Source organism: Rhineura floridana, chromosome 13 (genome assembly GCF_030035675.1).
Source record: "Rhineura floridana isolate rRhiFlo1 chromosome 13, rRhiFlo1.hap2, whole genome shotgun sequence".
Classification (NCBI taxonomy): Eukaryota; Metazoa; Chordata; class Lepidosauria; order Squamata; family Rhineuridae; genus Rhineura; species Rhineura floridana.
The window spans coordinates 6027600-6051260 of NC_084492.1; the positions used below are offsets into that span (position 1 = coordinate 6027600).

Consider the following 23661-nt stretch of genomic DNA (forward strand, 5'->3'; position numbering starts at 1 on the left):
AGCATGGATGTTGAGAGAACATGGAGAAGACTATTTCTTGTTCTGGGTTCTACATATGATGATGATGATGATGATGAAGATGGTGATGATTAGTTTATTTATACCCCGCCTTTCGGCCAAAGGCCCTCAAGGTGGCTTACATATATAAAAACTCCAATACAACTCTTGTTGTATAGGTAATAAAGATCAAAGCTCTTAAGTGCAGGCCCCAGTCCCAATTCCAAGAAGCATTCCTCCATTACCTGTGTTCTGTGTAATCTGGCGCTTGGTAATCATTTGCTTGCATTTGGGATCCATCACCTCACTATTCTTGTTCTGTTTCAAACACTGCAACATGTTCTTTGCATCTGCTTCAGGGCAGAACCTCTGACAAAGGACAGAAAGCAGCAATACGTTAGCAAGGGGAGGGCAAAAGCCTTTCCTTAACCAGATTTCCCAATAACACTGGGCTTTACTACAGCTGCATCACATATGGAAGAAATCGCCCTTCAGCTCTTCACATATCCAGCACTTTCCTTCTCTTGATTTACTTATTTTATTTTTCCATGGAGTCCAGTGCCACTGAACCACCATCTTTATACAGTTTTCTTTATATGATGCTGCAAATGAAAAATTGGAATCCTTACAAAACAAGAACTGCCATACCTCACTGGGAATCTCTCTATTCCTATCTTTATTCCATTTTATCATGTAACTATACATATTTGTTCTATATTTTTTCATGATTTGATACATCTTCAAGCAACACCCAGGCTTGTGAATATCTAATAACACTTCAAATTCAAATTTATTTCTCCAGATCTCTTGATTTCTCATTAATTTACTCAGAGAAGACCGAATTTGCAAATACTGAGATCTGGGAGGCTCTGACATGAAAAGCCTCCAACTTCTTCTCCTTCCATATCTGGAAGTTTCCTAATTGAACTTTTAAACTAAATCTTTCATCATCTATTAGGAAAACTAAAAGAGAAGTCCTAGGTGCATGTAGAAGATGGGCCAATTCCAAAGGTTTTCCACTGCAGAAAAATAAATAGGGAAATCAACACAACGGAGAAGTCTCTGTGGCAACAGCAGGTGGGAATCCAGTCTACACGCCCACAGATCTTTCTGCCAAAATTCATGTGGATTCCTAATTCAAGGTAATGTCAGCTACGTGTATTCTTGCATGGAGGGGAAATGTCCCACCGAAAGCAGCATGTTACAGCCTGATTCTAAAGGGAACCCGGTCTAAGCCTCCCCTTATCAATCAGCCATTCTTACCTTGATCATCTGCTTGCAGACACGCATGAGAGTGTAATCCAGTTCTGGATCCATCATCTCCGTCTCCTGGAGTTTGAAGACCTTCTGGTGGCAACGGGTGCTCAGTTGCTTCTTGTTTTCTTTCAGACACTCAATAATCTGCAGTTAAATAGCATGGCTAAGGAAATGCCTCAATGATAACTGGCCATTAGGTGGCAGCATTGCTGATTTGGGAGTTAGCAAATGACTCAGTGGTTAAAAAAAGAAGAAGCAATGTTGTGGAACAAAAATAGCAAAAAAAACTTTCCTGTGTTATTTTAAGTAGCAGCTCACCTAAAACAGGAGCAATAATGGCACTGATGAGGTCTTATCCACAGGACATTTGGAAAGACATTATTTCAAGGAAGATGTTAGATTCAGGAAGATTTTAGATCTATCAGGGGAAATTATCTTAAAAGCCAACTGGTAAGACTGAAGGGATTGTGTTCACTTAACCTAAAGAAAAGATTTAGTGGCAAAAAATTCAATTTAATAAGTAAAAGCATCAAGAAAATTTAAAATGCAAGAAGGAATTTAAGTTCTTCCTTCAACAATCTGCATGTGAATTCTGCTCCGAGGAAGGGTGGGATAGAAATTTGGTAAGAATTGTAATAAATCTGAGCTTTCTTTAGCAACAGGTTGAGGAAGAGCAAGTGCAAAACCAAACCCATCAGGAAGTGCACAGCTGCGCTAGAGAAACACTTGTTAGAGCTATTAAGGCTACTGATCAGCCCATCAAGTGGACCCTGCTATGAGTCAAAGTATAAGCAAATGTGCTCTGATGCAAAGAGTACTCCAGTCAAAGCCTCTCTGGCCAACCAGAAATCCCAGAAGAGAGCTGAAAAGGCAGATCACCTGAGCATTGCCATAGGGAATGTTCTGGCAGTAGTCCTTGATGTCAGCTTTGCATGCCTCATGAAGGTCTGGTTCCAGCCGGATATCCTCAGTCTGAAAGACAAATCATCACATTAGAACAAGATTCAGACTCAAAAGGAAGGTATAAAGCTGGAACACGAAAGCAAACAATTCAATTTTAAAAAATTCAATGCATGAGATAAAGCATTTATCTTCAAGCCAGGTAACTGTAGAAACAGGCAATAATCAATGCTCTGGAATTTATTTATTTATTATGACTTCTTGCCCGTCCTTCTCCCTAAGGCCCCAGAGCGGAGCGAGTTACGACAATAAAATATAAAACAGATAAAACCATTACAATTATAAAACAGGCCATTCCAAATGTAACACAACAGTGTAAATTCAACCGAAGAGGAGAATCCCACAAAAGAAAATTCTTTAATTGTCAGAGGCCAGGACAAAAGAGGTAAGTCTTCATTATATGGTGAAAGCTGTAAAGTAACAGTGCTAGACACATCTCTGCAGAGAGGGAATTCCACAATCTAGAGGCTGCCACAGAGACATCCCTCTCTGAGGCTGCCATTCTCTGCACTTCTGCGGGTGACAGAACTACCAGGAGAGACCCCACCCGAGAAGGTCAGTCAGGATGGAGACAATCTTTCAGGTATTTGGGGACTAAATTGCTTAACACAGCAAACGCCAGCTGTGGGTCAAAATGCAAGACACTTGTGCATGCGCTCCTCATCCTGTATATATATGTAGTTCTACTAGTCTGAGAGAACTGGCTGAGCAAGATCTTCACATTCCGATATCTGGGGATAGCCTTGGTTGCTTTACATTTGTAAACAAGTCTGCTATAAGCCCAATTTAGAACATAAGAAAGGGTAACTGGAAAGAGGCAAACTAGCACTGAGGGGCAGCCAAATATTTTCATGAGAGGGCAAGCTGGATTCCCCCTGAGAAACCTCTGCAAAGCCTCAGAGCAACAAGTGAACACTTTTACCATTTCCAGCTCTTCAACACGCAGCTGTTTGCGGCACTTCATAGAGACCTGGTGCTCCTTTGCATCCCGCAGTGTGTCATTGCGCACAATGGTGCTCAGGCAAATCACCACATCCACCCTGTAGAGGGAAAAAGTGTCACAACTCCAGGCCATCTTGGTGTCAAACCCTTGGCTATAACTCATTCACTGATTAAGAGTTTCTCTAGTAGTTAAAAGCCACGAGGCAGAGTTTTCTACATACTTTTTCTTGATGTTGGGACACAGCTTCAGGACATCCTCCTTGCAGGCCATTTTAAATTTATAAGAGAATCTGAAATCTTTCATCTGAACCTAAAGAAAGAAGAGCAAGCAGGCTCCTTTCAAGGTCAGACCCAGAAAACACTTCACAGAGTATCCACTGCAGCACCCATTTAATAGCATCTCCCTGCTCTGCTTTTTGCCCTCCAAGCTTTGGTCATAGAATAGTAAAGATTTGGAAGGGGCCTATAAGGCCATCGAGTCCAACTCCCTGCTCAATGCAGGAATCCAACTTAAAGTATCCCTAACAGGTGGCTCTCCCCTTCCCCCTTGAACGCCTCCAGGGTTGGACAACCCACCACCTCCCTAGGTCATTGGTTCCATTATCATACTACTCTAACAATTAGGAAGTTTTTCCTGATGTTCAGTCAAAATCTGGCTTCCTGTAACTTGAGCCCATTATTCTGTGTCCTGCACTCTGGGACGATTAAGAGATGAGATCCTGGCCCTCCTCTGTGTGACAACCTTTCAAGTACTTGAAGAGAGCTATCATATCCAAGTCCAAGTCTTCCTTCTAGGTAGGCTAAATGTGAATGCAATAGCCACCCAGAGTGACAATGGGGTTAATCACATGCACCATCTGCCTCCAGTTACCCAGCCACGTACATTGAGAATGACAAATTTGGAAGGAACATTGTTGAAGGCACAAAGAAGTCAAAATTAGAAAGTTCATTGTTGGCAAATAAGCCTAGGTAGTGCTGAAGAGGGAATTACGCCTTAACAGCTCAAATGCCAGCAGATAGGGAGACCTTGGCTTTCAGGGCGAAGGGGGTAATGGTTGTCTGGCTCCTGCTCTAGGCTGATCTATGGAATGTTGGAGAACCAGCCACACTCACCAGCTGGAAGTGTGTGACTCCAATTGCACATTTCTCATTCATCTCTTTCTGGTGTTTGTTCTGAATGAGGCACTCCATGAGGTCTCCTGAGTCGATCTGGTTGTCTGCCACTTCCTGAATGGGAGATGGAGGGGTAACAGATAATGACCAGCTGCCAGAATCTAACTCCCATTCTGGAAGCCTCTGTGCCCCAGCTAAGGAAACAGTAGCACCCATAATTTAAAGTTGAAGACAACTGCACCACTCTTTCTTGTGATTATAACCCAACTGTTAAAATGACCAACTAGGACCTAGTTAGTTCCAGAGTGTTCAAGTTGGTTTAAGGCTGCACATGCCGCTATGCAGCATGGGCAGTGCTATGCTTTGTATGCTCCCACGGAGCCAAAATGCAACATGGCTTATTCAATATTATAAATGCATTTTGTTAACACTTCTAGGGTTCATTTACCACTGGGAGAGGGGTACAAAGGCTACGCCAACAATAGCTGAATTTTGCAACTTTTTTTGCACATTTTCCCTTATTCTACACAATGTATTCCGGTTTTATCCATCATGAGGAGCAAGAAGTAACCATGCAGGGCTCTAAAGCAGGGCTGTGGAGTCTGAGTCTGAGTCGTGGAGTCGGAAGCAATTTTGGGTGGCGTCGGAGTCAGTAGAAATGTTCTGACTCCGACTTCAAAATAAAATTAGTATTTTAATATTAATATTAATTTATTAATATTAATACAATATACATTTCCCATTTATGAAGGAGTCAGAGCCGGAGTCAGACGGTAGAAAAATTAATGTACATTTGCCATTTATGAAGGAGTTGGATAGTAGAAAAATAGAGGAGTCGGAGTCGAAGGTTTGACATACCAACTCCACCTATGAGAAATCTTATTCAGCTACCCTTTAGCTTCAGATATTTCAGCAGGTGTCGCCTAAACAATTTCAAGTACATCTTCACAACCAGGCACTTGCTTTTTAAAAAATGGAAGCAAAAATAGTCAGAAAACTGAATTGCCACTGCCCTGTTCCAGAGCTTGGAAAAGTTACTTTTTTTGAACTACAACTCCCATCAGCCCCAGCCAGCATGGCCACTGGATTGGGCTGATGGGAGTTGTAGTTCAAAAAAAGTAACTTTTCCAAGCTCTGCCCTTTTCTGTTCTCCTAGAGAATTATAGCACACAATTCCACCTGCCTGTTCCTTCAGCTGCAACTACTGGAGTCCAAACTAGCACTGTAATACAAGACTGTAAGCCTTGTTATGTTTCTTCATTGCAGTATGAATAAGATAGGCAAGCATATTGAAGTTTATGAAGCAGCAGCGAGGCCATATTATGCCACATGCTAGTCTGACTGCAAATTTATTATGTATGTATGTATGTACTTACTTACTTATTTATTACATTTGTATACTGCCCCATAGCCCAAGCTCTCTGGGTAGTTTACAACAATTAAAAACAAATATACAAATTTTAAAACACTTTTTAAAAAAAAATCAATTTAAAAACACATGCTAAAATGCCTGGGAGAAGAGGGAAGTCTTGACCTGACACCGAAAAGATAACAGTGTGGGCGCCAGGCACACCACGTCAGAAAGATCATTCCATAATTTGGGGGCCACCACTGAGAAAGCCTTCTCCCTTGTTGCCAGACTCCCAGGTTCCCTTGGAGTAGGCACCAAGAGGAGGGCCTTTGATGTTGAGCGTAGTGTAAGGGTGGGTTCATGTCAGGAGAGGCATTCCATCAGGTGTTGTGGTCCCAAGCCGTATAAGGCTTTATAGGTTAAAACCCGCACCTTGAATCAAGCTTAGAAGCATACAGACAGCCAATGCAAGCGGGCCAGAATTGGTTTTATATGTTTGGATCATCTGGTCCCTGTTACCAATCTGGCTGCTGCATTTTGCACAAGCTGCAGTTTCCGAACCGTCTTCAAAAGCAGCCCCACGTAGAGAGCATTGCAGTAATCTAGCTTGGAGGTTACCAGAGCATGGGCAACTGAAACCAGGTTATCCCTGTCCAGATAGGGATGTAGCTGGGCCACCAACCAATGCTGGTAGAAGGCATTCTGTGCCACCGAGGCTACCTGAGCCTCAAGTGACAGAGATGGTTCTAGGAGAACCCCCAAGCTACGAACCTGATCCTTCAGGGGGAGTGCAACCCCATCCAGGACAGGTTGAACATCCATCATCTGGTCAGAGGAACCACCCACTAGCAGCATCTCAGTCTTGTCTGGATTGAGCCTCAGTTTATTAGCCCTCATCCAGTCCATTGTCGCAGCCAGGCACCAGTTCAGCACATTGACAGCCTCACCTGAAGAAGATGAAAAGGAGAAATAGAGCTGCGTGTCATCAGCATACTGATGGCAGCGCACTCCAAAGCTCCGGATGACCACACCCAACCGTTTCATGTAGATGTTGAACAGCATGGGGGACAGAACTGACCCCTGCGGAACCCTATACTGGAGAGTCCAGGGTGCTGAGCAATGCTCCCCAAGCAGCACCTTCTGGAGCCAACCTACCAAGTAGGAGCGGAACCACTGCTATGCAGTACCTCCCACTCCCAACTTAGCCAGTCGTCCCAGAAGGATACCATGGTTGATGCTATCGAAAGCCGCTGAGAGATCAAGGAGAATCAACACCCCGTCTCTCTCCTGACAGAGGTCATCATACAGAGCGACCAACGCTGTTTCCGTGCCAAAACCAGGCCTGACACCCGACTGAAATGGATCCAGATAATCGGTCTTATCCAAGAGTGTCTGGATACAGACACAAACACAGAAGAATCTCATCAATGACTTATTCACGAAAAAAGGGGAGTAGCCAGCCAGCCAAATGGAGCTTGTAGATTAACATCATCGCCCAGAATTAAGACTACCTTCAGACAAGGGAACTGAACATGCAGAAAGGGTGGTTGTGCACTTGAAAGTCATGGGCATTCCAGCAAAATATGTTTAACAGTGCAGGGGGGGCACTACAAGGCATGCCGATGAATAGAGCCTTCATCCCCTGAACTGATACAATAGGTATGGACTCCATGCCCAACCCATCAGAAAAAGCATGAACGAGAGTTACTTACATGGCAGAAGGTCTGGATAATTGGCTCACATGCTCTCATCAGCAAGGCTTCTATCTGGATATCCTACCAGAGGGAAAGAAAGCACGTTCCACCCAGAGTCACATCCAGTTTTTCTGACAATTCATGCTGCTTTGCACAGGTTGCTTGTATATCAGTATAATCAATGTGGGAGAGCCTCCCTGGGATGTTAGCTTCCTTAACTTTTATTAAATTCTTATTTATGAAATTTATATCCTGCCTTTCATCCCAGAAGGTGCCCAGAGCAGCAAACAAAAACAAGCCAAGATACAAGCCGCGAAGCTTTCTGTAAAAACAGTAGTGAGCACATTCGAATGAAAGTCCTCGGGAGCAGGAACTGGTTGCCAGATGTATCACTTAAAGCAGCCTTCCCAGCTGTGATGGCTGGGGCTGATGGGAGTCGTTGCCCAAAGCATCTGGCAGGGTCCAGGATCCGGAAGGCTGCCTTAAAGTCTGGTGCCACAAATGAAGGCCAACCAGATCTAACCAAAACCCAGCAGTATTAAGGAAAGGATAGTTGTCATAAAAACAGCTTCTACAGTTACAGTCTTAAAAAAAACTCTCAGGTACATGACTGTACTTTATTTCTAATGACAGCAGGCTTGGGTTATTTTATCTGGACAACCAATTAACTTTCCATTCTTCCTTACACATTAAAATGCCAACCAACCGCCATTCACACAGAGAAAGTGTCACAATGACAATGCTTTGCCTTTGGTACAAAATGTGCTTACCTCTGACTCCAGCTCTGTAAGGTTTCCAACTATGTCTCTGCATTCAGCCGCTAAGTCATCCAGGTGGTCCTGGAGACATTCAAGTTCCTAAACAGGATACAAAGAAACTTATCACAGGTCAAGCAGATTAATGTCATTAGTCTCTTAAGAATCCCCCAAATGCACAGCTATGCCTTCAGGATGCTTTGTTTTCCCAAACAGAAGGCAATGCTACCAAAGCCAACCAACACCCCACTTCTGCTGTGGTTTCTAAAAGTGAGGTTTAGAGACACTTTCAAATCAACACAATCCCTGCTCCAGCAGGTCACTACTCTTGCTCTAGGTTGGGATAAATTAAAAGAGCATTAGGAAAAACAGACTTTGCTTCCTTCTGAAGGCCATCCTTGGCTAAATAAGCTAAATTTAAGCACACAAGGCAATGCAGACAGTTTTGAGCACAAACATTTCTGAATTTTTCAAAATAAGAAACTTTGAAGGAAAAGCAGAACCAGGACATTTAAAGTGAATGTGTTTTGCTTTCTAACACACAAACACATACACACACACCCCAATATAAGATTGCTGTTGCTTTAAAATTCTCTGCATCCAGCTTGTTGCAAGCAACTATTGTGTCTGGGAAGAATGTCACTGAAACACTTGGACAGAACGGCCAAATCTTCAGTAAAGTATGGAAGATAACTGCCAATTGTCTACCTACCAGAACTAGATTGCCCAAACTGATCTCTAATCAACACACCATGAACCCCTTTTGAGGAAAGTGATGATATGAATGTAATACATTTCAGCAGATATGTAATAAAGATTGTGAAGGGGGGGACAGATCTGTAGCACAATGGAGGGGGAGAGTGATGTGTCACTTTAGGGACATCCTTACTACTAAAAGCCAGCAGCCAAAAAATTGACTGCTTAATTCCAACTACTGTGAAATTCAGTACCGCATCCCTGCACAGCTTTTTGGCCCTCATTACCCCTTGCGGGTTGCTCGGTCAAAGTGCTGAAGTAGAATGCTTAGCTGGCAGACTTGCATAGCCTCAGAGCTACCCTCCAGTTTTTTATATTTATTTATTTGCAAGATTTATTACCTGCCCTTCACCATGAGGTCCCAGGGCAGATTACAACAAATAGAAAATACAATTTTAAAACAGATTAAAATCACTGCAACGTTTAAAACAGATAAAATCATTCCAAAATGGAACAGAGCAATATAAAATCAGCAAAAGGTGTGGGCCAAGCACACACAAAAACCACACCTTAACTATCAGAGGCCAAGGTAAACAGGTGCGTCTTGAGCATACGGTTCCTCCTCTCTGGAACTCCGTGTTCCCAGCATCCTTCGCTTCCTCCAGCCCGTTTTCTGACCACTGCCAAACTTTGCTCTGCTTCCTTTAGCCACCCAGCCTTTCGACTAGTCTGCCCAGCACTCCTTACTCTCTCCAGGACTGGCAAACACTCCCTCCTGACTATTAAGTGCTGTGATGTTTCTTGTTTCTTTAGAAGACACTTTCTGCTTTAGCTCCAGTTCAGCCACGCAGAGTCAAGTACAATATAACACCGATAAAGAGAAAATCACTGTCTAGAATATTAAAAGGAGCAAAGTACTTTTGTAAGATATTCTCTATGTTGTAGCTGCTCTCCTACTCAAAGTACTCCATTTATTTGCCATTTTCCCAATATTATAAGAGGCCCTATTATGAGGGGGGACAATTATGTCTAGTAAGAACTTGCAAATTCTCTTCTGCCCCTTTTGCATCAATTTCTGACCACACAGTCCCCTAAGGCAAGTAGTCAGTTAAACATATATGAGTTTCACAAAAAGTAAGCCACAAGCATTGGAACATTCTCTCATATTCCAGCCCTATACACATCAGAATTCAGCTCTGGGCAAAATTATTTTCAGGCAACCAGGGGCCTCCCCTGCCCCATTTTGTCCCACCAATGAGGGTTGATAATGAACACCGGAGATACCTGTCCTGTCTCTGTTTTCTCACTGCACCACTTCCCCAGATCGATCATGCACTTGTCCTGGAGAGCTGGATCCAGTTTTACATCCAAGGCACGCTGGTGCAGAATTCGCTGTACTTCCGCTCTGCATTCTCGGGATAGCTGCCAAGCACAAGTGCACAAATTTGTTCCAGATGAATAATCGCAACTGCTCAGATCTGGGAAGGAAGATGGTCTTTCCAGCATTAGTAAAATAAACTTCTCTAATGCTATTCTTGGTCTCCTCCCATGCAGGTCGAGAGCTGTATCCCTTCACATTTTTACCTTCCTTGAAATTTAAGTGGACAATTACCCACACCCAGTTAGAAGGTGTTTCATTAAAGGATATGTTTAAAGCAGTGGCCAAAACATAAGTGAAAAAACACAGTTACATCATACGTGTGGAGGGCCTTGCTGTTTAATTAAAACAGACGTTAATAAATAAATATACACGCAGTGCTAGATTGGTAGGGAGAAGCTCAACTGTTCAGGCTAGTAGAAATCAAAAATCTGCTAGAACATGGCAAGGACTCTTAGGGGATTTAAAGCTCTTGGTACTTTGAAAGCCCTGCCAGGGCTGTGCAGCTGTGCATGCCATCCTGCAACATCTTTACTACTGTAGCATTAAAACTAATTAGACACAGCAAGTGGAGACTCTCAACAATTCATACAGGCAGAAAGAAGGAGCAAGGAGATGCTCCATTCTTCCCCTTCGCCTCTCCGCAGGAAGAACAACAACTTGCAGAAGAACTGAGCAGTCAGCTGTCAAGTCTATTCATCGGCTCTCTCCTGAGCAGCCACAGAGCAGAGAATGATCCCCTTCTTCCTTTAAAAGGTGAGCAGAGGGGAAGGTGTGTGGGTGTCACTTAGGCTGCAGCTAACAGGTGGCAGGCAGGCTGCCCTCTCCTTCCCAACTTAGACTATGAGCTGGAACCCAAGTCCCAGGAAGTCACACAGTGCATCTTTTGCTAGGCTTCACTATTTCAGATGGGATCCTATGCTTGAGAACTCCCTCCCCCTTCTCCTCAACATGCTAGTTCTGTATGTGCAGGATATTTATTTGGGGAAGCATTCAGACACGAGCTCTCTAGCTTTCTCTCACAAACACAGGGTCTGAAATGATTTAAGTCCAGCAAAAATGGCACTCATGTGACTTCCTGATTATGCTTGGCTTATCAGCAGCATTCTGTAAACACCACCTACACAATGCTGATGATCTGTTTTATGGTTTCAGCCATGGTCAGCTACACCAATTGCAGTCTCAAGCAAGTCATGCAACAAGCCATCTCTTCCTTTTCCCTGCCCCATCACATAAGATATTTCCCACTATTTAGCACTGACCTGAACTACCAATGGCAGAGACTAGGCCCCTTGCCCTAGCTACAGATTTTTTTGTGGGGTCATTTTGCACGACGTTTACTTTTGGGCAGGTCTGCAGGATCTCTACCAATGGAAGAGACCTTGCCACAGCCAGCCACATAAACTGAATCCTTGGTTGTCAGCATATAGACTGACTACATCACATGAGAACCTTTCCATGCTGCTTCTAACAGACATATTTAGAACCCAAGATTGCAGCTTCAAACACTGCTAGTGTTGATTACTCAACCAACGCTTTCCTGATTATAGTGTCTTCTAATGAAAGCAAGGCAGTACAAGATATTCCAGAAGTATCACAGGCTGCCCCATCTCAAGGGTTCATAGTAGAAGGCCAAGTGAATCAAGGCCCTTCATTAAGCAAGCAAAAGTAAAGTGTCTTGTGGAACCTTAAATGCTGGCATAGAAGAGCCCTCCCTCTTCATGGCTTGTACCAAAATAAATCTTCATAAGCAAGGATTATGCACCTTTCCCATTTTCTACAAGGCTGTCCTGGGGACAATGCCAGTTGTCAGAAAGCAGTTTTCAGGAAGATTACAGAGCCAAAGCACGTGAACAGCAGGGTGGGGGCAGCAAAGACAGATGTAAAGGTCTGGGGGGAAAGTGGAAAAATTTGGGGGTGGATATTTTTACATTCCCCCCTCCCCCCCATTTTTGGGGGAAATACAAAACCAAAAAAGGTTTTGGGGGAAAAACAGTCCATTTCCCCCCATACTCAATTTTTCCCCAGGCCTTCACATTTCTAATCAGAGACCATAACCAAACAATGGTATAAAAAGCCTTCTAATACAAGCTCACAGTTTGCAGCAAACTTGCAGCAGGATCTTCCAGTGGAGAATCTACTGGCGGAATGGTCAGTCTCTTTGCTCCCTCTCTCCTGCCTCCTCCACCCAACATGAATCACTAGGGAGTCTCCATTTGTTATATTCTAGCTAGTTTCCACATTTTAATAGTAAACGTCATGCAGGATGCCATGCACAGGTGGGCTTCCCCTGGCAAGACAAAGGAAGCTGTTTTGTATCATCAGCCTATCTGTCCATCTGACTGAAAGCTTCCTCTCCAGGGTCTCAGGCAGAAGTTCTTTACCTGCTTCTTGATTCCAGGGATTAAACCTGGAACTTTTGCACATGGGCTTATGCTCTGCCATTGAGCTGTGGTCTCTCCCCTTCAGAAGACTGCAAAGTGCCAAGAGTTTTTCCATCCACCCACTGACTATCCTTACTCTTGTCGCAGAAGTAAGCAAAACAACTGTCCTGGGCCAGTCTTCAAATAAGAACAGTCTCTACACATGTATATCAGTGTGTATATAAACATCACAGTTAGGTAAGCTGGATCATTAGAGTGAACTATATAATTAGTTTGCTTCCATAATTTTTCCTAGTGTCACCTGCTCAGCTTCTCTGCTCCCTTAGGAATATTCAAAGTTTACATTGGGAAACACAGATAAACCACCACATGCCCCCATCATTCTTCAATAAAGGAGGACTGCTAAGGCAACGGACTGGTGCCTACCCTCCTTCCCTGTTCCTCTGTCCGGTAGGCGTGTCTGTACAGGCAGGAGAAGACAGCCCCAGGAGGAATCATCTCGCTTGTCTCATTCCAGCCGCGTGTGTGGCAAAGTCGGGATGCATCTCCCTGGCACTTACGGTAGAGGACAGGATCCAGTCTGCCAAAGGAGAAGAATCACTCAAGTCACCATTAGGTTCGAGGTTGCCCTTTATTCACCAATCAAAGATAACAGCATTTCACATCAATTCGTATAGCAATATTATTCAAACACATTTCAAGCTCCATCAATTAAATCTGTGGGGTTTTTTAATCACGTTCAATTCAAACAGCATTAACAGTTTTATAATTAAGATATCTTAATTTGCTATCTCGGGGAGGGGGAAGTTTCAACCCTAGACTAGAAAGAATTATGTCCTCATAGGCAATAGGCCTTCTACCTTATACACTGGCCAGATCACTGCAATCACTTCTTTGTTCAGTTTTCGCATGAACGGAAGCTTTTAGTGTAGTTGCACCAGTACTTTGGAACACTCTTCCTAACATGCACCTACAATTGACATTTTGCTGCCTGCTGAGAACATTTCCATTTCACCAAGCATTTTTAGAAAATTAATTTGATTCAATGATGGTAATTTGTTCTATATTTAATGATTTTATCATTTTTAATTTTCATTTTATATGTTGTTGTACATGACATTTTTTGTAAGAAAATGAGTTGGCGGTTTATAAAATACTGGCATAATAAAATAAACAATGACTACTGATGCCATGCTTATGCTGAGATGCCCTTCAGAGTTAGGTAGAGGTTTAGATTTGGGGTGGGAGGGCAACACCCTAAGCACACATATAACAAACAGCTCTTCAAGCCAGAACCTTTACTTGAATTTCTCTTCCCTACTATCCTACAGGCAGTGATTGAAATATGGGAAATAACAGTGCTTTGTAAGTATCAAGTTCCCCAGGTTCGGGGGGGGGGGGGCTACTTTCAAACCAGCAGCTGGTGACTCCCTAGAGAATTAAAGTCACCAATAGCCCTACAATGCAAGACCCCTTAGACCCAACTATCTCCAAGGGGAAGTCCGGCAGCAAGACTGCAAGGTGTGTGATGGTCCCCATGCCCAGCACTCACTTCCAATCCCGTGAGATGAAGTACTGGAGCTCCAGAAGCCTGTGCTCACAATCCTCCACCATCTTCTCTGTATACAAATGCTCCATAAGGCAAGAGAGAATCCTGTGGGAAAGGCAGTAAAGTGAGATCAAGATCTGCCACGTTTGGGAGCCTTCATACCAGACATTGGGCCTCTCACTGGCTACTCACCAGGGGAGGAACAAGCATTTGTAGGCAAGGGAGAACAGACTGATTGCATGTCTTAAAGCACATATGCTTCTCTGTAGTGCTTTAATTTTGGTCCCTGATTTCCCACACCCCACATTTGTAAGTTGCATAATAAAAGGCCCACCTGTATACCACAACAAACCCTTTCGCCCAAAGTCAAAGTTTCTCCTCACACCAGAGACAAGCTGAATCCATCCTCCACCACCCCTCAAGTTTAGTAGGCTTCTTTCAGCCCAAGCCGAACTGTAGCAAAAGGAGGGGAAGTCAATAGCTGACTGCTATCACCTACATGGGATCTCCAGCACGGATGTGTTTGCAGGCTGTTTGTATCACTGATTCACAGGCTTCATTCAAAGCTCTGTCAATGCGGTAATCAGCACCAGGGTCTGCCTCCTGGATTAGTGTTTGAAGCTGGAGAAGGAAGAGAGGGAGAGTTTAACCATGGCAGAGTAGTTCAAGGAGTGAGCTTCCTGGCTTCTGTCCTTGGTAGAACTGCAAAGCTGACTGCACTGGATTCTGTCCCCCAGTTCATTTCAGGGACTGTTTCTGAAGTGGACAACATTTCTCAAAGATTCTCAGGGATGTTAACTGCTCCCACACAAAAAGGGCGAACAGTCTGCCAAGGAGAACCAGTCTTTGAGCAAATGATTTATCTTTCAAGCCCAAGCCCAGTCAACAGCAGACAGCAGAGACATGCCAAATAAAAGGAGCATTCTCCCTTGCACGTGACTCAAACAGAACCAGAGTTTTTTATATTGCTGCCACTTCATTTGCATCCAGAACCTGCAAGCTTGATACAGGAAGGCAAAGTAATGAGTCGCCCCTACAGCATTACGCAATCCAGACATTTTGCAACCCTGGGGTTTCCCCATTATACAGTGCCTTGCAAAAGTAATCAGACCCCTGACCAATGCTCTCCTATTACTGAATTACAAATGGTACATGGTAATTTCGTTCTGTAGGGTGTTTGATTTTGAAACACTGACACTCAAAATCAATTACTGTAAGGTGACATTGGTTTTATGTTGGGAGATGTTTGTAAGAAAGATAAAAACCTGAAGCATGTTGCTTACATAAGTATTCAACCCGTGCTGTGGAAGCTCCAAGTTTACACAAAGGAAAGAAATTGCCCTGTCGAGGACACAGTTACCTTACCACTGGCCTCCACCTGTGAACCATTAAAGTTGCTGTCACACTGTCAGGATAAAACCCCACTGTTGAAGGATCATTGGTCAGGCTATGGATCGGAAGGAAAATGAAGACCAAAAAGCATTCTACAGACGTGAGAAATATATTTTAATACAAATCCATAGATTAGGAAAAGGGTACAAAATAATATCCAACTGTTTGGATATCCCAATGAGCACAGTTGGGTCAGTAATCAGAAAGTGGAAGCTGCATCATACCACTCAGGCACTGCCAAGAAAAGGCCGTCCCTCAAAACTCAGCTCTCAAACAAGAAGGAGACTTGTGAGAGAAGCCACAGAGAGGCCAACAATCACTTTGAAGGAGCTGGGAGTGGAGTAATGGTGCACCAGACAACCATATCAAGAGCTCTGCATAACACTGGCCTGTATGGGAGGGTGGCAAGAAAGAAGCCGTTACTCAAAAAGTAGTATCTGAAAGCACATATGGAGTTTGCCAGAAAGCAGGAGAGTGCCCCAGCTGTGATATGGGAAAAGGTTTTGTGGTCAGATGAGACCAAGAGAGAGCTTTTTGGCCAAAGCTCAAAGTGCGATGTGTGGCACAAACCTAACACTGTCCATGCCTCAAGACACACCATCTCTACAGTGAAGTATGGTGGTGGCAGCATCATGCTGTGGGGATGCTTCTCATCAGCAGGGACTGGGCATCTTGCTAAAATCAAAGGAAGAATGGATGGAGCAAAATACAGGGAAATACTGCAAGAGAACCTGCTTCAGTCCACTCAAAAACTGAAGCTTGGGAGGAAATTCCCTTTTCAGCAGGACAATGATCCCAAGCACAAGGCCAGAGCAACACTGGAGTGCTTCAAGAAAAAAAAAGGTGAATGTCCTACAGTGGCCCAAAGTCCTGATCTTAATCCCATTGAGAATCTGTGGCGCTCATTGAAAATTGTGGTCCACAAGTGACATACAACCAATCTGAACAACCTGGAGCAAATCTGCCAAGAATAGGCCAAAAGCCCTGACACTGTGCGCCAGGCTGGTACATACCTACCCCAAAAGACTTAAAGCTGTTATTGCGGCAAAAGTGGCTCTACCAAATATTAATGTGTGGGGGTTGAATACTTATGCAAGCAACATGTTTCAGCTTTTTATGTTTCTTACAAACATTTCCCAGCATAAAACCAATGACACTTACAATAATTGATTTTGAGTTTCACTGTTTCAAAATAAAATACCATACAGAACAAAAGTACAATGTATCGTTTGTAATTCAGTAATACGAGAGCATTGGTCAGGGGTATGATTACTTTTGCAAGGCACTGTATAATGGGGAAACCCTGATATTTCCAGTATCCAAAGGACACACACTAGGCCAAATTCTGCAGTTAGGGCATGGACAGAGATATGAAGACCCGAAAAAAAAAAACCAGAAAAATTCAGAAAAAAACCGTTTTCCCCCATTTTTTTCAAAGTCGTTTTTTCTTTTTTTCTGAAAAATTGGAAAAATTGGAAAAAATGATGAAAAAACAAATTATGGAATCTTTTATTTTAGCATGATGAATAAAATGTTTTATTGAATCTTGTCCCCCCTTTTTTCTCAGATCTTTTTATTGGAATGGATGCTTTATGTCTGCTTGACACTGTGGAGGACTAGCAGAGACATAATTTTCTTTGTTATTAATGCTGATTTCTGTTTTTTTTAAAAAAATGTTTTTTGCCTGCTCCTCATAAACTGGCAAAATGAAAGAGGTTCCTTACAGTTCAGGTGTTTCTTACAGTTCAGGATCTTGTAGATCCATTTGTTACCAAAAAAAGTAAAAATTTAGAAAAGTAAATTCAATTTGTAATAATTGTTTGAATAAAATGTACTTTTAATGTGATAATTTTATGCCAAACCAATTTGTACACAATTACATTTTATGTTCCTGAAGTAACAAAGTGACTTTCAATCTGTAAAAAGTGCTAATATTGCATATTTTCTGAAAATTTCCTTTTCTGGGAAAAAAACAAAATTTCCAGAAATTTTACATCTGTAGGCATGGGTATGTTTTTGGCTTGAGAGGCACATTTGGAAATCTATGAAGTGCCATGAGCAACACAAAATACCCATTTAACTGAAGAAAAACTGGCAATGCTCAGAACCTCCTCCCCAAAAAGCAGGCAAAACATATACACGCACCCCAAAACAGACAAAAAAGCAGGCCTTTCCTCCCAAAGCAGGCTTCCCCCCACCATACTACAAACTTCATTAAAAAATAAATTACAAATAGGGAAGGGTTGGAGGACTGAGTGAGCACCAAGGGGATGTCTGAGGGCACCATGGTGCCCACAGGTGCAACACTGGGGATCCCAGGCTAAACTACTAGAATCTGCCATCCCATCCAACCAGTCTCCTCCTGGTTTCTCAGTTTTAAGCACACAATGGCTATGCGTCTTCATTTTTTCACCTACAGCAATGAGGGCTAGAATCTTGACATTCAACACACAATTTTAAACACATGCCCATGTCAGGAAAGGCATGCATTTATGAAAGACAGTACAGTTGTTTTCATGCAGTGGGGTAGGGCCCTGGTATAGCCGCTGTATGTCCTGGCTGCCTCAGCAGTGTACTTTCAGCAGACTGCAAACTTGTGCTGACCATCACACATTACCGGATACATGCTTTTTCCTACACAGATTTGTTTAGGGAAAGTAATTACTACGAAGATGCCCCAAATTCCTCCCAAATCCACATATCACACACACACACAAAATGACTTGTTTATTATGAAATGCCTAAGAGCTGAAGAGGAATAGTTATTCGTCTCCCAATTCAACCATCTGCCAAGCATGCTGATTTTCTTCTACCATCTGCTTACCCAACACCTCACACTTCCAGTCGACAATACCCACTAAAGAACTTGAGAAATCACACGGGACTAGGTCAAAGCTTTGCTTGAATTAAGATGTTATGCCCATTACATTCCTCTTGGTCACTTTACAAAGGAGCTAGATTAAGACCCAGAAGCTACCCAAAAAGTCTTTTTACTAGTCGCTGATACAGCTTTTTAATCAGCTCTAGCCAACTGTTTTATTGGCATTCCTTGAAATGGATGTTAGGATTCTGAGGGCAAAGCCACCATGCAGAAACCAGGTCCCTGGAAAATTCAGGTCTTTCTTCAACATCAGCCCACAGAGGCTACATGAGTGGACAATGCACACAAATGAATCCTTCTGTTCCCAGCCATGTCAAGTCCAATGTCATCCACTCTGTTTTACCAGAAAAAATGACTCAGGTATTCAATATGTAAGAATTGCCTTGCTGGGTCAGACCAAGGACCATCTAATACAGCCCTTCCCAGCCTGATGCATTCCTAATATTTTGGGCCACAACTGCCATCAGCATAGCCATGCTGGCTGGGACTGATGTGAGTTGCTGCCTAAAACATCTAGGATAAGGGCTCCCAAACTGTGGTTCGTGGACCACAAGTGGTCTACAAGTTTCTTTCAGGTGGTCTGCAGCATGTCTGCAGATTTGTGGTTGGGAGATAGCACAACCACTGGATTAAATATTTATGATTTTAATTTGTTTTCATTGTTTCTCTTATGTCTTATATTGTATTTTATTATATTACAATTTGAATTCTATGGACTACAATAAAATACAATTTATAACAAAAACAAAAAATACAATTAAAAATTATATAGTACCAGTATCACGGCACATCACAACAGGAAGAAAAAAATATTAAGTGGTACACTTAGACCCTCAGCACTTTTCAAGTGGTCTGTGGGGGAAAAAAGTTTGGGAAGCATCTAGAAGCCATCAGGTTGAAGGCTTGACGTAGTCAAGCACCGTTTCCAACAGTGGCCAGCCAGACACTTCTGAAAGCTGTCGGCTACAGCCTTCCTCTCTTTATTCCTAGCATCCAGTACTCAAAGATAGACTGCTTGTATCACAAGTTCCACTTAGCTGTTATGCTGAATGGTCACTGGAAGATTCCTCCTCCTCTGTGAAATTTTGAGAGGTATTGCTTTGGATGGGGAAACAAGTGCTCTGAGAGGTTTGAGGGCAGATTCCCATATATTCATTTAGGAGGCACTTGCTCAAACTTTGGATTCCCTAGCTGATGCCTGAGAATCTTCATTCTGGCTAAGGTGTTCCTACGTTGGGCTCTGACTCAAGACACTAGAAGTAGGCCAAAATGAGTAAGATTGCAGATGTGGGGGTTGAGAAGGCTCCCCATGACAACCTTACCGACTGCTGGCAGCCAACTCCCAGGTTCCCCTTCTCTCCTCGCACAACTTTCATCAGGCAGTGGAGAGTGCGGCCCTTCCGATGCAGTCCAGAGCAGTGGTGCTCAATCTCACTGCGGCAACCAAGGATGATCTCTGGACTCAGTGAAAAATCTTCCATCAACATGCGCCGGTAATCCAACATTTCTCCCTGGCATTCACTGCTCACCTGCCGACCTAAAGCAAGTTGTGGGAGATACGGGTTATATGACATCAGCCTGAGGAATAGTGCACATAACCAAGGTACATGTTACGTGCACAATACAGCCCCATCAGTATGGCTAGCACCATTCTGCACCGCAAGACTGCTCAAGTTACACACCAAGGAAACAAATTCTGTGTACAAAGGAAGGCAGGGCCAAGGCAGAGAGAATCTCTAAAGAGCTACCAACACCACTGCCATTAGTGATACGGTTTCAGACATATTTTGAAGCCTCTCCTTACCAAGGGCTGCATTCTATCACTTGGCCGGGAATCAGAGAAAGTCACTTGTATGGAAAACTCCAAATTCAGGTTGCACTGGAATTTGGATTGTAATCAGCACTGTGCCTCTCCTGTACATGTGCAGAATTTGCTTTACAAGAACACCACTTTTATTTTTATTTTACTTTTTGCATTGTGCCTGAAAAATGAAAGCATTGTGCCAAATCAGTGGAGGGGAAGGGCAGCAGGAGGAGAGGAGATGAACAAGACATCCAGGGATCAACGATGGGTCTTCCGTTATGTTTAAACTTGTCACCCCTCCTTTAGTCACTAGTAACATACATAAGGTAAACAAGCCCTATGATGAGAGACTGAAAGAACTGGGCATGTTTAGCCTGGAGAAGAGAAGACTGAGGGGAGATATGATAGCACTCTTCAAGTACATGAAAGGTTGTCACATAGAGGAGGGCCGGGATCTCTTCTCGATTGTCCCAGAGTGCAGGACACGGAATAATGGGCTCAAGTTGCAAGAAGCCAGATTTCAACTGGACATCAGGAAAAACTTCCTAACTGTTAGAACCATACGACAATGGAATCAATTATCTAAAGAGGTAATGAGCTCTCCGACACTGGAGGCCTTCAAGAGGCAGCTGGACAGCCATGCCTCTGACTCTTCCCATCATCAGCTCTGGCTAGCATCATCCCTATCAGGAATGTCATCCATCACTCATAGGCAAAGAATAAAGACCACAAACACTAACCTTAACACCTTTAGTGAATTACTCCCTGGTGTAAAGACTTGAGAACATCCACAGGATAGACGGACACATTTCTGTGTGCAGAGAACTTTTTATATGGAACAGCATTCATTATGTGAGCCCCACCTGGAGTCTGGAATAGCACAGCCAGACACAGGTCTTCCACAGTACTGCACAGCTGAGGCAACATTCTGAGTATAGCCTTGGCTAAGTAGTATTCAGCACAGAAAAGCCTGTGGGCATGGCCTTATGCTTTGGAGAAGGAGCCAGTTCTGCAATTCTCACACTCATATTTGGCAATCTGACTAGCACACTAGGGGACTACAATGGGATGCACAAAGTTTAGCTCAACATTGAATACAGAAGCAGTTAGCTCTCAAACACATGCGGGCAACCTGTGGTGTTCCATACAGACCACATGGATACCCAAAGGTGAGCAATGTCAAACCCCCCTCTGTTTTGCTGCCTCCCCAAGTCCATGCTCTCCCAAGCCCATGCAATGTCTTCCTCACATAAATCACACTCCCTTGAGACTGCCAAACAATTGTTTGTTAAGCTGGGAACAGCGTAATTCTGATGAAGACAATGGCACATGGGGGGCAAGTAAACCCTTCCCCTGCGAGCCCTTCCCATGAGTGTGGGCATGTCTGTGTGAATAGCCCCACTCCCCTTTGGCTCCAGCCACACCCACTGGTATATAGCCCCACCCACCCCATCTTCCCATGTAATCCTCCCTCTGCAACAAAAAATTTACAGCCCGGATAATGTACATGTTGACTCAGGAGTAATCAAGTTGTTTAAAATTCAACGATAAAGTTTGTTTAAAATCTATTATAGTTTAAAGTTCAATCCTTCTGAAAATGCTGACTAGTGCTATTTGGTAGACAAATGTCACAAAAGACCATGGAGAGTCTACCATGTTATTGCTGTTCAGGCATTTTGCACAACAAAAACAAGGAAGAAAAACCAGAACATTTGAGGTATAAAAAGTTAGTTTGACCGCTCCAAAACTTTTGCAGACGTGAACAGTATTGAAAGCAGGGTTGCGTATGACTGCCCTGATAGCATCCAGAGCATATATCATCATGAATGTGCAATAAAAAGGAAGGGGGAGCTAGGAGGCAACTTCCCAACAGGCATCACCCACTCTAGGCATCCTCACCGGGCTCCTTGACAAAGGAGAGAAGTAGGGAGACTTGACAGGGCACATCCCCTTAGTGGCTACTTTTGCTTTCTTCTGATCTAGAATAAATGCATGTCTGGAATACGTCACAGAAAACTGGCTTGCTCTGGTTGCTCTCCAAAGAGATGGCATTAAATCACACAAGTGCAGCATTTTGATTAGGCACTGGGTAAAACCTAGTTCTGATGGCTGTGGTAAATCTGTGTCTGGGCTATGCCCCTTCAGAGTCACAGAAAAAGTTCTCTGCACACAGAAAACGAATGTGTCCAAAAGAATGACGCTAATGATGGCATGCTAATTTTCTAGGTATAGCAATTTATTTTCATTGGGGAGTATTCCATCAAGTGAGTCCCACCCGCAATCACAGCTATTACCACTCTCCATTAGAACTAAGCCAATGTCACATCATGGAATTGCAAGACAGAATATGAAGCTGAACAGCTAGAACAACTCTTGGGCCACTGTGCCTGATTTGCTGACACAAGGCAGGCTGCCCCCATAACAGACAGCACTTAAACTGTCTGCCCCTGCACCAGCCTCCCCCAAAGAAGCAAAGGTGGCAAATGGAAACATCCAGTGTCAAAGGCTCAGTGGGAGGAGAGTTGCAGTCTGGAGCGGGAAACAAGACAGACAAAGAAGTCAGGGCCACAGCACTGTGAAAGTTGGGCATAATGAGCGGATTCCTGATGCCTGAAAGACATCTTCATTTACAGCATGAGGATCCTCCTTTCTTGGAAGTGTCTTGGAAGAAATGCACATCTTATTTTCAGTGCAGAGGACTTGGCAGTATTTGTGTTAACACACACACTGTCTTGAATAAATCCATTTGCCATGACAAAGTAGTCTCTAGCAATGGTACCACCACCACTTAGGACACGTGGGCTGGAGTAACAACTTTCTCCAAACATCCTGTCCCCTATCTATTCTCTCTCAATAAAGCCCTGAAAACTTTCTGTTACCCAAAGTTATGTTTCACAAATTCTTTAACAGATGTACACAGGCTGGAGGAGTAAGAGAAAAATATGCCTTACCTCTGTGCACAGCAGATTCTAAACACATCAGCAGATAGGATAGCCGGGCCTCTCGGGAACGGGGAAGATTCTCTACGTTACAATGGTACTTCTTTAAGTCACTTTTGCAAGACTTTGCCAATGAGTAACTGACTTTGTAATCTTGCGCAATCAATTTTTGCCGGGTTGTCAATGCATCACGACACTAAGGAGAACGAGAAGATACCTTGTGCTACTGACGTGCTATTGGGGCACATGCACGCACCACTCCTTTGTCACCCAGAGACTAATTTGGCCCATACTGGACAAAGGAACAGAGAATCCACTGGGCTTGAATTTTTGGAACAAGCCACTACTAGAAATAGAATATATTGCTGGTGGAGTTTAGCATGCTAAAGTTCAAATTCACATGAACAAATGTGTAGTTATTATCTAGAAAAGACAACCTTGAAGAGGAGGGGAAAGAATTGCAAAGAGTAGAAGCGCACAGTTCTTGAAGCATTCCAACTGCTAACATAGCTTGCCATTTCAATGTGCTCTTATTTGCTAAAAGCCAGGAAGCAATGGAGCATTACATC

At 43.4% G+C, this 23661-nt stretch overlaps 1 protein-coding gene across 1 annotated transcript in view; it reads right to left on the reverse strand.

The window, feature by feature from the left end:
* The window catches only part of GLG1 (golgi glycoprotein 1), an 84758-nt gene that overhangs the window by 17692 nt on the left and 43405 nt on the right, over positions 1–23661 (reverse strand). Inside the window, exons 7-20 of the mRNA XM_061593706.1 lie at positions 23105–23288; positions 19672–19886; positions 14576–14697; positions 14080–14181; positions 12954–13107; positions 10050–10187; positions 8085–8171; positions 7333–7395; positions 4270–4383; positions 3378–3466; positions 3137–3254; positions 2134–2226; positions 1261–1398; positions 243–366 (exon numbers count right to left, since the gene is read on the reverse strand). Coding sequence (XP_061449690.1) covers positions 243–366; positions 1261–1398; positions 2134–2226; positions 3137–3254; positions 3378–3466; positions 4270–4383; positions 7333–7395; positions 8085–8171; positions 10050–10187; positions 12954–13107; positions 14080–14181; positions 14576–14697; positions 19672–19886; positions 23105–23288 — 1741 coding nt within the window. The remainder of the gene's footprint in view (positions 1–242; positions 367–1260; positions 1399–2133; positions 2227–3136; positions 3255–3377; positions 3467–4269; positions 4384–7332; positions 7396–8084; positions 8172–10049; positions 10188–12953; positions 13108–14079; positions 14182–14575; positions 14698–19671; positions 19887–23104; positions 23289–23661) is intronic.